At 48.0% G+C, this 16,702-nt stretch overlaps 1 protein-coding gene across 1 annotated transcript; it reads left to right on the forward strand.

Moving 5' to 3' along the window:
• Nucleotides 1–673: 673 nt before the first annotated feature.
• Nucleotides 674–16,322, forward strand: UCHL1 (ubiquitin C-terminal hydrolase L1; the record flags this gene model as incomplete). The annotated part of the gene is made up of 9 exons (XM_083368053.1): nt 674–706; nt 1,150–1,161; nt 5,503–5,631; nt 8,024–8,174; nt 9,872–9,957; nt 10,822–10,869; nt 12,435–12,504; nt 13,717–13,775; nt 15,865–16,322. 9 exons carry the CDS (start codon nt 674–676, stop codon nt 15,949–15,951), a joined length of 675 nt encoding a protein of 224 aa, XP_083224179.1. The 3' UTR covers nt 15,952–16,322.
• Between the last annotated feature and the right edge of the window lie 380 nt (nt 16,323–16,702).

Genomic DNA, 16,702 nt, shown 5'->3' on the forward strand with positions numbered 1-16,702 from the left:
ACAGATATAAATCTACACTGAAAGGAAGAAAAAGATAGAAATCTACAGATTAAAAAGAAAAAGGAAGATAGACAGATTAGAAAGAAAGAAAGAAAAAGGAGAGGGAGAAGGAAGGAAGGAAGGAAGGAAGGAAGGAAGGAAGGAAGGAAGGAAGCTCCAGGCTTCTCCAGGTCTTCCCCGAGCCAGCCCAGCCCCTTGCCAAGCCTTTGCCAAGCGCCCGCCCCTCCGCAGGGCCACCCCGAGGGCATCTAGACGGCCTCGCCGGAGGCTTCTCGCAGCCCTTCCGCCCCTCCCCTCCCCCCCCCTGGCCAAGGCCGGCCTCATTAGGCACCACTCCCCCTCTGCTCTGCATCAGCCGACCGGAGGGCCGTACTATATAGACCCGGGGAGGGGGGGCGAGCTCCTCTCCTAGCCTGAGCCCCCCCCCCACCCGAGGGAGCTGCCCGCCCGCGCAGGAGGGAAAAGTGGGGGCCTGGCGGAACGGGAGGGGGCCGGAGGGGAGGGGGCCACTTAGAAAACCAGGGGAGGGGGATTCTGGGGGGGCCTCTCTTGGCCCCAGCCGAGCCCCCCCTTCTCCTCCTCGCCAGTGGGCCGGTCCGGTGGCAATATATAGGGGGTGGGCGGGCGGCTGCTCTGCCCCCAGAACGGATCCGGCAGGTTGGCGAGTGGCAGGATGGCGTGGCAGCCCGTAGAGATCAACCCGGAGGTGGGCTGGGGGTCCGCTTGGAGGTGGGGCGGGGGTCTTAGAGCCAGCGCTGGTCCTGGGGAAGCAGAAGCTTCTCCTGCGGGACTGGGCGTGGGGTGGGGGGTCTGCCTGGGGTGGGGTGGGGGGTCTGCCTGGGGTAGGGTGGGGGTCTTCCTGGCGTGGGGTGGGGGGTCTTCCCGGCGTGGGGTGGGGGGTCTTCCCGGGGTAGGGTGGGGGTCTTCCCGGGGTAGGGTGGGGGTCTTCCCGGCGTGGGGTGGGGGGGTCTTCCCGGGGTGGGGTGGGGGGTCTTCCCGGCGTGGGGTGGGGGCTCTTCCTGGCGTTTGCAGCCCTAGAGGAGGGGTGTGGGTGGGAGACCCCCCCTAGGGAGGAAACGGAGGGCGGGGGTCGTCCTTCGGCGAGGCTGACTCGGCTTCCTTCCTGCCTTCCTTTTTCTGTCTTTCCAGATGCTGAACAAAGTGAGTGGGGGTCCGCCAGAGACGCGTCGTCTTCGCCGGGCTGGGCGTTTCCTGGCTCGCCGCTGCACCTGCCTTTATTCTTCCCCCCCTCCCCACCCCCGTGCAAGGAGAAGGGGGGCTGGGGGGGTGGGAGGAGGCGCCCCCAGGATGGCTCCCCCCCTTTTTGCCCTGTTGGAAGCGGGTGGGGGGTGGGGGTCGCAGGGAGAGACGTGGAAAAGAGGTGGAGGGTCTCTCGCCTTCCAGCTCGAGAGGCTGCTCCTGCGAGGGCTGGCCGGCAGGGGGCGCTGCGGACCGCGCTTTGTGCTGTGTCACGCCGAAGGGCTGGGGAGGGGCTGCTTGGAGGAGGAGGAGGAGGAAGGGGGGGGGTCCCCTTGCCACCAGTGGAGGGGGGGAGAATTGCCAGACCAGGAAACATCCCCCCCCTCCTCTCCTTGTGATGCTGGTGGTGGTCCTGCTTGCTATTGAGCAAGCCCCAACCATCATCTTCCTCAACATCTGGAAGCTTGAGCATCCTTGGCCGGGGAGGGACCACAGCCTGTTCTGTGCAACCGTAGTGGCAAGTACACATCCTTTTCTCTCTGGTTGCTGGCGCAAACACAATTCTTCGGGCTGGCTGCTGGTGCCAGGGTCTTTTTTTTAGGATACGGCTTCCCATTTGCTCCCAATGTATTTAATTTAATTTAATTTAATAATATTTATATACCGCCCTTCTCCCTGAGGACTCAGGGCGGTTCACAGGGCAGAATAAAATACTACATACAAACGTTAAAACAAGATTAAATAATTGCCCATATTAAAACAGTTGGAATAAAATTCTAAAACAATTTAAAATTAAAACAAAAATTAAAAAACCCCACCAATCCCCATCAGGCTAGGCCGGCTTGTACAAACAGAAACGTCTTGAGGTCGCGGCGAAAGGAGCGAAGATCGGGCGCCATCCGGAGCTCTACCGGTAGCTGGTTCCACAGCTCCGGAGCGCCCACAGAGAAGGATCTCCCCCTGGGGGCCACCAATCGACATTCCCTGATCGGTGGCACCCTGAGGAGGCCCTCTCTGTGGGAACGCACAGGGCGCAGGGAGCTTGATGCCGGCAGCAGATGTTCCCTAAGGTACTCCGGCCCCATGCCATGAAGGGCTTTAAACACTGTTACCAGTACCTTGAATCTCACCCGGAAGACAACTGGCAACCAATGCAGCTCACGGAGCAGCGGTGTAACGTGGGAGTATCGGGAGACTCCCAACACAACTCTCGCGGCTGCATTCTGTACCAGTTGGAGCTTCCGGGTGGTCCTCAAGGGCAGCCCCATGTAGAGAGCGTTGCAGTAGTCCAGACGAGAGGACACGAGCGCATGAGTGACCGTGCACAAATCATCCCGGCTAAGATAGGGCCGCAACTGGCGCACCAGGCGAACCTGGGCGAAGGCCCCCCTAGTCACAGCTCCTATATGGTCTTCCAAAGTGAGCCGTGAATCTAGGAGGACTCCCAAGTTGCGAGCCCTATCTACGGGGGGTAATAATTCACCCCCCATAGCCAGAGGTGGAACATCCGAATAAACCCGGGATGAAGGTATGCACAGCCACTCAGTCTTGTCGGGGTTGAGTTGGAGTCTGTTCCTCCCCATCCAGACCCGAACCGCCTCCAGGCACCGGGACATCACGTTGAGGGCATCACTGGGGTGGTTTGGGGTCGAAAGGAAAAGTTGGGTATCATCAGCGTACTGATGATACCCAACTCCAAAGCCACGAATGATCTCACCCAGCGGTTTCATGTAGATGTTGAACAGGAGAGGCGAGAGGACCGACCCCTGAGGAACTCCACAAATGAGAGACCTCGCGGTCGACCTCTGCCCCCCTGCCAACACCGACTGCGAACGTCCCCGGAGATAGGAGGAGAACCACTGTAAAACTGTGCCTCCCACTCCCAATCCCCTGAGACGCCGCAGCAAGATACCATGGTCGATGGTATCGAAAGCCGCCGAGAGGTCTAATAGGACTAGAACAGAGGAATATCCCCTGTCCCGAGCCCTCCAGAGATCATTCACCAGCGCGACCAATGCCGTCTCCGTGCTGTGCCCGGACCTGAAACCCGATTGGTACGGGTCTAGATAATCCGCTTCATCCAGGGCCAGAGGGAGCTGATGCGCCACCACACTCTCAACAACCTTCGCAAGGAAGCGAAGGTTGGAGACAGGACGAAAGTTGTTTAATACAGCTGGGTCCAAGGCAGGCTTCTTGAGTATCTGGGAAGGGGCCTGGTTCGTCCTCTCTCTCTCTCTCTCTCTCTCTTAACCTGGGACTGACCACCTTCCCTTTTCTTTGCATGCCTGCTTGAAAGGAAACCCATTTGCATCTGAATGGCAGATTATCCTAGTTCAGGGGTAGGCAACCTCGGCTCTTTTATGACTCATGGACTTCAACTCCCAGAATTCCTGAGTCAGCATAGCTGACTCAGGAATTCTGGGAGTTGAAGTCCATGAGTCATAAAAGAGCCGAGGTTGCCTACCCCTGTCCTAGTTCCTTGTTTTATTTATTTATTTACTTTAATCCCATTTATATCCCTCCCTTCTCCGAAGACTCAGGGCGGCTTACGAGCTTAGCAGTAGCCTTCATTCTATGTATATGCCTGCTTATTAGGGCTTTCACACACACACCCCCCAAGCGGCATTATTACAAAGTCAGCTTAATTGCCCCCAACAATCTGGGTCCTCATTTTTTATTTTATTTTATTTTTTTTAATTTTAATTGCATTTATATCCCGCCCTTCTCCGAAGACTCAGGGCGGCTTACGAGCTTAGCAGTAGCCTTCATTCTATGTATATGCCCGCTTATTAGGGCTTTCACACACACCCCCAAGCGGCATTATTACAAAGTCAGCTTAATTGCCCCCAACAATCTGGGTCCTCATTTGACCTACCTGGGAAGGATGGAAGGCTGAGTCAACCTTGAGCCTGGTGGGACTCGAACCTGCACTCATTGCAGGCAGCTGGTGTTACTTAAGGAGGCATTAGCCCACTGCTCCACCAAGGCTCTTTGTTGGGGGGGGGGCGCCCTCTAATCTATACAGGGTGAGCAGGACTGCTGGATTTATTGTTAAGGCCGGAGGGAGGCAGTAGGGGGCGCGTTCCAGGACCTGCAGACTGCAACTCCCAGAATTCCTGAACCGGTCTCAGGAATTCTGGGAGTCGAAGTCCACAGGCTTGTAAACCTGGTTAAGGCGGTTGCGCCGAAAGATTGAACGGAGCAGGGTACCCTGTATACAGGTGAGGCCTTTTATCTCACCGTTGGTTCTTTGTATTGTCACCTCTGGGTTTTATGTAGTTAATGAGCGGCACAAAATTAAAAAAAAAATGGAAAGGGACCAACAGGATCACAGGGCAAACATCTGGGTTTAATTGCTGTCTTTTCTTGTAACTTTTTCCCCCTCAAATTAGAGCCTGCATTTTATTTGTGTTTTGTTTTTTTTATTGATACAGTGGTTAGGATTAATCAAACCTTCCTATCCACCCTGGGATCGAATGAAATTTTCTTTCCCAGCAATCTGTTGCCCTAACCCAGGAGGGTCTTCAAATCTGACCCTTTGATGACTTGTGGACTTCAACTCCCAGAATTCCTCAGCCAGGCATGCGCCTGGCTGAGGAATTCTGGGAGTTGAAGTCCACAAGTCATCAAAGGGCCAGGTTTGAAGACCCCTGCCTTAACCGCTGTAAGACAATGGCTGAAGGACTTCATTGAAGGGTTCCAGCTTAAAATGCAGCAGCGCCATTAAACCTCCCGTGACTGGGCGAGAATAAGCAGGCTGTGTGTGTGTGCAGAATGGGATGGCTGCATTAAATCTAATAAATAATATTAGATGCATTTCATTTTGCTGGAACCCCTGCAATCCCCAAAGTAGAGTATGAGGAGGCTGCCCGCTTGGGAATTTGAACCCAGAACAACGCGCAATTTTTGCTCCTGAGATGGTGTTTATTACTCATCCTTTCGGCCATTATCCAGCGCAGTTTTCTTCTGCGGTTTTTCTTTTGCCTATTACTTATTACGTGTTACTTGCGGGTGGGAATAAAACGGGGACATTTTCACTTTGAGTTTTATTAAATGGGGAAACGTTTGCTACCTATCTCTCCCTGCCTTCGGCTTTACCTCCTCGCGCATTCCTGGAGTAAACTCGCAATTAATAAAATTATCCCAGTTTTGAACCCAGAGCCCCGAAGCATGGGTCGATTCTCCGGCTGAGTTTGTGGCTCAGCTAAGCAGAACGAAGTTGCATGGTCGTTCAGACCACGACTTGCCTGTTTTGGCAATGTGAGATACCCAGTATTGTGTGTGCTTCCCTTTCTTGTGTAGATACTCCATCGCCTAGGAGTTGCCCCTGGCTGGCAATTTGTGGATGTCTTAGGGTTTGAGAAAGACATCTTGAGTGCTGTGCCGACTCCGGCTTGTGCAGTACTTCTGCTCTTTCCCCTTACGGCTCAGGTAAGTATTAAAGCTGAATAAAAATAAAATAAAATAAAATCTTCCATCCCTTATTGCAGGGGGTCTCCGACCATGGCAACTTTACGACTTGTGGACTTCAACTCCCAGAATTCCTCAGCCGGCCACGTCCACTATCATTTATGACAACCATCTTGGCTAATTTACGCACTGCAGTGATTCACTAACAAATGGGGTGGGAAAAGTTGTAAAATGGGGCGAACCGCGCCTCTTAACCACTTTCTCGCTTAGCCCTACCAATTTTGGGCTCCGGTGCGGTCGTAAGTTGAGGACTTCCTGTATTTTACAAACCTTTGCCTAACAGTTGGATGTCATTGGCTAATCTAAAGCAGAAATCTCTCTCTGAAGGGGTTTTTGCACCTTAATATCCTGTGTCAGAATCCCAGGAATTTGCAAAAGCTGCCTTGGGGAATTGTGACCAAAACAATTGACTGGGTTGAACCTGTATAGCAAATTTACAGTAAATACTCTGTTATTTCCTAATATCCGTGGAAATTTGCTTAGAAGCCAGAATTAACAACCATGGGGCACCTTGGAATGGATTAATTTCAAAAGAGTGGCACTGTTTGGACCCATATGTTGAAAAGCAGAATATTGGCATTAGTTTACGGGTAGTACACTTGGCGTATAACCGCAACGGAGCCCAAAGTTTCCGTTGCTAGGTGAGAAATTGCTTAAGTTGAGTTTTGTCCCATTTTATGAGCATGACTGCAGTTGTTAAGATGGCAACACGGTTCTTAAGTGAACCTGGTTTTCCCCGTTGACTTTGCTTGTCGGAAGGTCACAAAAAGGGGTCACATGACCCCGGGGTCACACTGCAACCGTCATAAATATGAGCCAGTTGCCAAGCGTCTGAATTCTGATCACGTGACCCCCCCCCCCGAGGGGGATGCTGCAATGGTCGTAAGGGTGAAAAATGGTCAAGAGTCACTTTTTCCAAAGCCGCTGCAACGTCGTTCAGTCACTAAACGAACATTTGTAAGTGAAGGGGTGCCTGTGTTAGATCTTCCTTTAGAATTTGGTCCTTTGTTAACATTCTCTGTTCAGCCGGTGGCAATAAGGAATTGTCTTTGAACTTCATTGGTGTCAGTCGCATTTACAATTCAAAGCTAAGTGTCAGTTTTCCGACGTATTGACACTTAAGCGCATAACATTCTAAGCGGTCTTCAAGTTACAGCAGCTCATTTAGTGACTGTTCGAAGTTATTGTTGTGATTCCTCGCCAGCCAGTGGATCTGGCAGCTGAGTCTGAGGAGTCAGATGAGGAGGAGGAGGAGGAGGGGCCTGGAGTGACATTAGAGTCAGAGGAAGGCTCTGAGCAGCTCCAAGACTTACAGTCGGACGAGGAGTCTGGCCCCTCTACTCGCGCTCAGGCTGAGACACAGCTGTGCTGGGAGGCTGAGTTGGACAGTGATGAAGAACAGTTGGGACAAATCACGGATGCACAAATGAGCAGGCAAGAGAAGCGAGTAGGACAGAGGAATGCAATGGGGCGGCTCCAAAGGCAAAGGAGACAGGATTAGGACGCCACACCTTGGCTGAATTATGAAAGGGAAGGTGTGGGAAGTGCTGGTTGCCAAAGGCAACTGTTCATGTTGAGGACCAGGTTTCTGTGGACTGTTTATTTGCCTTAGACATTGACTCAGGTCTGAATAATAAAAGGAGTTGGTTTTTTCTTGCGGTTCCTGCCTGCTTGTTGGAAGAGGCGGTTTCTCCTTGTGAGCATAACAAGGACTCACGCAGGTTGGGACAGAACAGTTACAATGGCACTAAAAAAAGTGATCTAGGATCAGTTTTCAAGCTTATGACCGCTGCAGCATCCCCAGGGTCACGTGATTTATGAATCCTTGACAAATGATTCATGACCGTTGCCCTGTCTCGGAATCACGCAGTCCCCTTTTGTGACCTTTCGACAAGCAAAATCAACAGGGAAGCCCGATTTGCTTAACAACTGTGATACTAACTGAAGAACTGCAGCGATGACACCAAAGAGCCATCGTAAAACAAGGCAAAATTCACTCGGCAACTGTCTCGCTTGGAGACAGAAACGTTGGGCTCAATTTGTCGTCGCAAGCCGAGGACTACCTGTGGCTTAATTTTGCAACTCGCGCCATTCCTGATGCCCTTGGATCGTTCCGTGTGTGTCTTTTCATCCAGGGTGGCTGGGATACGTGTTGACGTGTGTCGTGCACACTTTAGGTGTGTTCAGTCTTTTGAGAGGGCCTACAAGTCTCCAGTATGGTCCAATCCAAGGTGCAGATAACGCCCTTCTGCAGAAAATTGCTCGTTCCTGCTAACCAGACCTGGTCAAGTTTGTGATGAAAAGACAAAACGCCCCCCGGGATGGTGTCTTAATAACTATCCTTCGATTGTAGCATGAAAACTTCAGAAAAAAGCAAACTGAAGAGCTGAAGGGCCAGGAAACAAGTCCAGATGTCTACTTTGTGAAGCAGAGTGCCAGCAACTCTTGTGGAACGATTGGCCTCATCCACGCGGTAGCTAATAATCAAGATAAAATACGCTTCGGTAAGTAGCCGTGGAGAATTTTCCGGTGGATGTAAATCTTGCAGGCTTGACTGCGCCCTAAGTTGTTGGTTGGTGTGGACTTAAAATATTTTAAGAGTTCTGAAAGTCAAACCTGCAGAGGACGTGACACGGGTTTCCTGTCTTGAGTCTGCCTGAAATTGTAGATGATGCTTTTAGACTTTAAAATACGTGTGTGGTTAGCTGTGCAGAAACGAACGGGCCTCAAAAAGCTTTTCAGATTTGGCTGGTGGAATCAGCTGCTACTATAGTAGTGGTACTGTAATCTCCAAGGGGTTGCCATGAAGAAAAGGGGGTCAAGCTATTCTCCAAAGCACCTGAAGGCGCAGGATAAGAAGCAACGGATGGAAATGAATCGAGGAGAGAAGCAACCTAGAACTAAGGAGAAATTTCTTGAGAGTCAGGACAATTAACCAGTGGAACTCCTTGCCCCCAGAAGCTGTGAATGCTCCAACACTGGAGGTTTTTATGAAGAGATTAGACAACAATTTGTCTCAAATGGTATATATGAGCAAGGGGTTGGACTAGAAGGCCTCTTTATTTGTCTTCTCTCTCTCCCCACGTGTGTTACGTGTTTCATAAAAAAATCAATGAACAGCTGGAAGTTCATTCTCGGATCAGGCAGTTCACCAGTAGCTCGGAGTCTTACCTCTTTTGCACCTCTCTAGGTGGCAGATTGCCGGAAGAAATATCAACAACCTAAGATACGCAGATGATACCACTCTAATGGCAGAAAGTGAAGAAGAACTAAAGAGCCTCTTGTTGCAGGTGAAGAAGGAGAGTGCAAAACTTGGGTTGAAACTTAACATTAAGAAAACCAAGATCATGGCATCCGGCCCTCTCAATTCCTGGCAAATAGATGGGGAAGAAATGGAGGTAGTGACAGATTTTGTTTTCCTGGGCTCCAAGATCACTGCAGATGGGGACTGTAGCCAAGAAATTAAAAGACGCTTGCTCCTGGGGAGGAAAGCCATGGCAAATCTAGACAGCACACTAAAAAGCAGAGACATCACCCTGCCAACAAAAGTGCGTATAGTCAAGGCTATGGTCTTCCCAGTTGCAATGTATGGCAGTGAAAGTTGGACCATAAGAAAGGCTGATCGCCAAAGAATTGAGGCCTTTGAACTGTGGTGCTGGAGAAGACTCCTGCGAGTCCCTTGGACTGCAAGGCAATCAAACCGGTCAGTCCTAGAGGAGATCCACCCTGACTGCTCTTTAGAAGGCCAGATCCTGAAGCTAAAACTCAAGTACTTTGGCCACCTAATGAGAAGGAAGGACACACTGGAGAAGAGCCTCATGCTGGGAAAGGTTGAGGGCAAGAGAAGAAGGGGACGACAGAGAATGAGGTGGCTGGATGGAGTCACTGAAGCAGGAGGCGTGAGCTTAAATGGACTCCAGAAGATGGTAGAGGACAGGAAGGCCTGGAGGAACAATGTCCATGGGGTCGCGATGGGTCGGACACGACTTCGCAGCTAACAACAACAACAGGTGGCAGTACTTTTTAAGAAGTGATTGAACAGCCATTTATGTCTGAAATGGTGTAGGGCTTTCTGCCTGACGAGGGGGTTGGACTGGAAGACCTCCAAGTTCCCTTCCAGCTCTGCTGTTCTGTATTCTATTCTGTGCTGCTTTATTTCTTCGTACAACACTTGAATCGCTTTTGATTTCCTCTTTTCCAGACGAAGGATCTGCCCTGAAAGAATTCCTCACTGCCACAGCTGGGCTGTCTCCAGACGAGAGGGCAAAACGTCTTGAGAACAATAAGGTAATAAAGGATGGATGACCTGGATAACTCTGTCCAAGCTGCTAATAGAGGCTAAGGGTGTGTTCAGAAACGTCATCCTCTTTCGTGCTGATTCCAGTCTCCTGTTTCAGCTATCAATAGAAACACACTGACTTTATAAACTAGAACACGGGTCTTCAAACATGGCCCTTTTATGACTTGTGGACTTCAACTCCCAGAATCCTTCCTTCCATCCCTCTATCTATCTATCTATCTATCTATCTATCTATCTATCTATCTATCTATCCCTCTATCATCTATCTATCTATCTATCTATCTATCTATCTATCTATCTATCTATCTCTATCTATCTATCTATCTATCTATCTATCTATCTATCTATCTATTTTTATCTCTTCTATTTCTATATCTCCTATCTATTTCTATTTCTATATCATCTATCTCTTTATCTATTTTTATCTCTTCTATTTCTATATCTATCTCTTCTATCTGTATTTTTATCTTCTATATATCTATCCTATCTATATTTTTATCGCTTCTATTTCTATTTAATACTGTAATAATGTTGGAAGGGACCTTGGGAGGTCATCTAGTCCAACCCCCTGCTCAGGCAGGAAACCCTATACGATTTCAGACAAATGGCTGTCCAGTCTCCTCTTAAAAACTTTGAGTGTTGGAGCATTCACCGCTTCTGGAGGCAGGAGATATCTCGTATCTCTTCTATTTTTATCTTCTATTTCTATGTCTATCATCTATCTCTTCTATCGATATCTATTTTTATCTTCTATTTCTATATATCTCTTCTATCAATCTATTTTATCTTCTATTTCTATATCTATCCAATCTATCTAATGCCTTTTTAATTTTTTTTTAATCTCTTCCCAGGCCATTCAAGAAGCCCACAATGCAGTTGCCCAAGAGGGCCAGTGTCGGGTAAATACTGTTTTAATTGGTAGGTTTTCAACAATATAATGGGCCAAGAACTGGTGTCTCCAGCCCTTAGATAGAGCAGGGGTCTTCGAACTTGGCCCTTTGATGACTTGTGGACTTCAACTCCCAGAATTCCTCAGCCAGGCAGAGGCCTGCCACAGGAGTTATAACAACAGAATTTTGCAAATCTGAACCTGTTCCCCTACTTCCGTTCCTTTACCTTGGTGAGAACTGGGGAAGTGTGTCTGAGAGGCTTGCTCTGGTGACAGTTCTGTGCCTCACCTGGTTCCTTTTCTCTGACCAATGTTGCAATAGCAGCTCTGTCTTGGGTTCCTCGAAGTTATACCTTCTAGGAGGGAGGTGAAAATGCTCGGGAAGCTTGTTTTAAAAATATTGCAAAAAAAGGGGGGGAATAAACGTGCCACCGTTATAATAATAATAATATAATAGCAGAGTTGGAAGGGACCTTACAGGATAGCATAGAATAATAAATAGAATAGAATAGAATAGAATAGAATAGAATAGAATAGAATAGAATAGAATAGAATAGAATAGAATAGAATAGAATAGAATAGAATAGAATAGAATAGAAAATGGAATGGAATGGAATGGAATGGAATGGAATGGAATGGAATGGAATGGAAAATAGAAAATATGGAATGGAATGGAATAAAAAATATGGAATGGAATAGAATAGAATAAGGAATACAATAGAATATACAGAGATGGGAGGGACCTTGGAGGTCTTCTAGTACAACCCCCTTCTCAGGCAAGAAAGCCTATATCATTTCAGACAAATGGTTGCCCAGTCTCTTCTGAAAAACTTCCAGTGTTGGAGCATCCACATCTTCTGGAGTAGTGTAGAGTAGAGTAGAGTAGAGTAGAACAGAACAGAACAGAACAGAACAGAATAGAATAGAATAGAATAGAATAGAATAGAATAGAATAGAATAGAATAGAATAGAATAGAATAGAATAGAATAGAATAGAATTACAGGATAGGATAGGATAGGATAGAATAGAACAGAACAGAATAGAATAGAATAGAATTACAGGATAGAATAGAACAGAACAGAACAGAATAGAATAGAATAGAATAGAATAGAATAGAATAGAATAGAATAGAATAGAATTACAGGATAGAATAGAATAGAATAGAATAGAGGAATGAAGAATAGAATAGAAAATAGAATAGAACAGAGCAGAATTGGAATGGGATAGGATAGAATCTTGGAATGGAATGGAACAAGAATAAAATAGAATAGAATAGAAAATATGGGATGGAATGGAATAAAAAATATGGAATAGAATAGAAAATATGGAATAGAATAGAATAGTGAATAGAATAGAATAGAATATACAGAGATGGAAGGGACCTTGGAGGTCATCTAGTCCAACCCCCTGCTCAGGCAGGAGACCCTATACCATTTCAGACAAATGGCTGCGCAGTCTTTTCTGAAAAACCTCCAGTGTTGGAGCATCCCACAACTTCCGAAGGCAGAACCTATGTGTCCCTTTCCCTTTTTCTTGCTAGATGCCTGCCTTCTTAACTCTTTATCTTCTCTTAGGCTGAAGACAATAAGGTGAACTTCCATTTCATTCTATTTGCCAGTGTAGACGGACACCTCTACGAACTGGGTAAGTTTTGTATATCAGCTTTAAAAAGGCCAATTTCCTGTCTATAACTATAGCTTTAAATGCAGAACAGTTCTCCAGTAGCATTTGAGGCAAGCCCAGGTTTTAGGCGTCTATAAATGCATTTACTTAAGGATCCGTAGCATATCTTTCTAGCCAGCTCCAGGTACATTGCCATCAAACCTTGGCTCCTTTATGACTTGTGGACTTCAACTCCCAGAATTCCTCAGCCAGCATGGGAGGGAACTATGGCTCCTTTATGACTTGTGGACTTCAACTCCCAGAATTCCTCAGCCAGCATTGGGGGTGGGGAACTATGGCTCCTTTATGACTTGTGGACTTCAACTCCCAGAATTCCTGAGCCAGCATGGGGGGGGAACTATGGCTCCTTTATGACTTGTGGACTTCAACTCCCAGAATTCCTCAGCCAGCATGGGGGGGGGGGAAAACTATGGCTCCTTTATGACTTATGGACTTCAACTCCCAGAATTCCTCAGCCAGCATGGGGGGGAACTATGGCTCCTTTATGACTCGTGGACTTCAACTCCCAGAATTCCTGAGCTAGGTCCCTTCCAACTTTACTACTACTATGACTATTAAGTCATAAAAGAGCCAAGGTTCCCTACCCCCGTGCTAGCCTTTTTGTAAACTGATACAATGGGGGGTACACACAACAGTAACATGTTAGTTTAAGATATTACATGAGGTTAGCCCATGCGCCTGGTTTATCGTCCATGAGTTTATGGACCATAAATTTGAAAACTGAACAGGAAGAAAAAAAAATGGAAATTGGAGTCTTAATAGTTAATAATTATTTTTTGTCGTCATGGTTAGGGGAAGAAGTAAAAAAGAATCCGCAGCTTCTGAAATAATGAAAGGGTGATTCTTTTTTTCCCCTTTGGAGATATTACAAGCAGCTGCTAATTAATATTGGACCAAATATATGCTACAGGTAGAGAGATTAAGTCAGGGGTCTTCAAACCGGGCTCTTTCATGACGTGTGGACTTCAGCTCCCAGAATTCCTTAGCCAGGCTGAGGAATTCTGGGAGTTGAAGTCCACATGTCATAAAAGGGCCAGGTTTGAAGACCCCTGGATTAAGGGCATTCCTTACCGTAAGCCTCCAAGAAAGCAGACCAAGCTAATTCCTCTTAACACCGCTAATTTTCATACCTGGAGATCCTACGGAAGTGATGGACTTTGTTCTCCTCCTTAGATGGAAGAATGCCGTTCCCTATAAAACACGGAGCCGCTTCAGAGGAGGCCATGCTCGAGGTCAGATTTATTTATTTTTTATTTTGCTTATGGCGCTCCCCATTTCACTTGTCCTTGCGAAGTTCCTACATCGCTTATCATCAGCCTGTCCGGCTTTTCAGACCGGCGGGAATGGTTCCACGCGAGCGGCGGGCCGGCACGTACACACAGCTCCGTTTGAAGAAGTGGCGGGCGCACGGGCCTGCCGCTTGCGTGCATGGAGCCTGGCGTGCGTGTGTGCTCGGCCACTGCTCACGGGAGGGGATTCCAAACAGGCTGCAGCCCGAATGCCAGGAATCTCTGCGCTACGTAACATGCTGAATGTTGGGTAGTCTAGATTTTGCTGTGTGTATTGCTCTGGTGTCATGGACAGGCTCTGATACCTATTGGAATCGAAGAGTATTTGACTAAGGTTACTTCTATCCGAGAGGTGCTTTTTTTCAGGAGGCAACTGGAGTTTCCTGTTTTCCTTTGAAGACCTTTCGCTTCTCATCCCAGAAGCTTCTTCCGCTCTGACCGAATGGCGGGGAAGGGAAGGATTTATACTCCTTGCAGACAGCTGGTCATTTGCATTCTCTGAGGGAGCCGTTGAAGCCACTGGGAGGCTTACCTGTGTCCGCAGTGGTGCTTTTTCAACTGGACTTTCTCGCTTTCCTTTGAAGACGTTTCGCTTCTCATCCCAGAAGCTTCTTCGGCTCTGACCGGATGGCGGGGAGTGGAAGGATTTATACTCCTTGCAGACCGCTGGTCATTTGCATTCTTTTAGAGAGTCGTTGAGGCCACTTGGATCTTTATTTTTTTTAGACTTCCCGTAAGGCCACTTGGAGGTTTACCTGCAACCTCAGGGTCACCTGAGTGGTGCAAATGGGTGTGGAGTCTTCTTGGTTGCAGGATGTTGAGGCCGAAAGGCCTCAATGACTCTCTCTAAAAGGATGCAAATGACCAGCCTGTCTGCGAGGAGTATAAATCCTTCCCTTCCCCACCATCCAGTCAGAGCTGAGGAAGCTTCTGGGATGAGAAGCGAAACGTCTTCAAAGAAAAACAAGGAAGTCCAGTTGCCTCCTGAAAAAAAGGCACCTTTGGGCTAACCCTGACCTGGATGACGGAAAACCTCCGTAGACGTTTACCTGAGGTACTTTTAATTTCTCATTCTGAACTTTAAAGCAGCTAGAAAAGTGGTGTGATCCTCCATTAAGTGTGATGGATCTCAGCAACTGAGAGTTAGGCACAGTCCCTTTACACCCACCCCATCCTGTACAACCTCTTAACCTAGATCCTTAGTTCACATGTAGCTGAACCAAGAAGGGGTCTGTTTCCTCAAATGGCTACTGAGACAGATTCTAATTCCTGAACCTGGGAAAGGCAGCCATTCCACGTTCACACGACACACCAAACCATGGATAAGTCTTGTAACTTGGTAAAATATGGAGATTGGACAGTGGTCCGCCTGTCCCTACATGGAAGTAAACCTTGACTAAAGTGTAACGTAAAGTGGTGTTATCTTTTAAAGTAATAACTGCCTTTTGGGACCCACAGTGCCGAAACCATGAGAGACGTGTTCAAACGATCATTAAAGCCCCAAGCAAACCATCTTGGCTTATCCACATTACATCTTCGTATTTCCCAATTTCAGGGGAATAAGACTTATAAAGTGGGTGGGTACCTTCTTGTGGTATGGAGATGCGTAAAAGGCGTCTCTTTCCGACTCGGTTTCATTGCACCGAGGTCACCAGCGGCAACAATTGTGCAAGCTATGACGCTGAGCTTGTCGATCAGAAGGTCGGCAGTTTGCCGGGTCGAATCCCGAGTGCCGCGTAACAAAGTGAGCGCCTGTTACTCATCCCAGCTTCTGCCAACCTAGCAGTTCGAAAGCATGTAAAAATGCAAGTAGAAAAATAGGGACCACTCCGTTGGGAAGGTAACAGCGTTCCGTACACCTTTGGCGTCTAGTCATGCCGGCCACATGACCACGGAGACGTCCTCGGACAAGCGCTGGCTCTTCGGCTTTGAAACGGAGATGAGCACCGGCCCCTAGAGTCGGAAACGACTAGCACGCATGTGCGGGGGAACCTTTACCTTTATGACTTAAATCTTTGTTTTTTCTTTTTAGGCATCAGCCGAGATCTGCCAGCAATTCACCCAACGTGAGCAAGGAGAGGTCCGTTTTTCTGCTGTGGCCCTGTGCAAGGCTGCTTGAAGCGTGGCAACTGAAGTAGATCCTTGGCCTCTCACGGGATGTAGTTCAAGCCTTTAAGGCTTTAGCACTCATGTTTAAAACTTGGGAGAGAAAAAAAAAACCCACAACCAAGTGAAAAGCAAGCCGGCTGTTCTTAGTTTCGACTTTAAGGTGTAACGCAATCCTCTTTTCTCTTCCCCCTTCCTGGTAGCACCTTTACTGGCCCCTGTCCCAAAGACAAAAAGTCACGCAAAAGTGTCAAGACGTTGAGACTCCTTTAACTGTTGTGTGTGTGTATAAATGCTTTATTTATAGGCTTTTGTGATTTCCCAGGTTCCTTTCAAGTGGCTGTGACTGCTTGTCCATCACAACAATAAATCCCTTCCTGCAATTCCGGAAAACTCGCCTTTGCGTTGCTCTGCTAAAACTCCCTATGATGTAAAAGCGGCATTGGTTACAATCCCAACTTTCCCCCCAGGTTGCATTTCGTGGCCCACTGGTGGCCTGCGTGGCTACGGTGAATTGTCCGCTTGGGGAAGGGGGCTCAAAATCCAAAGATCTTCCCAGCTTCGTGAAGTTTGGATTGTCTGAAATCTCAAAAAGATTCCTTGCCTGGATAAATGTACGATTTGGTTATGCGCAATATTATTCAAGTAGAGAAAGTGCTACGCAACCTTTGCGGCTTGGCGGCCCGACCGGGAGGAGGGGAGGGGGGAACTGGACCGTGCAAGTGGTGGGCCAGTACACAGGTGTGCAGTTAGACTTGCACAAG

The sequence above is a fragment of the Vipera ursinii genome, assembly GCF_947247035.1.
Source record: "Vipera ursinii genome assembly, chromosome: 7".
NCBI lineage: Eukaryota > Metazoa > Chordata > Lepidosauria > Squamata > Viperidae > Vipera > Vipera ursinii.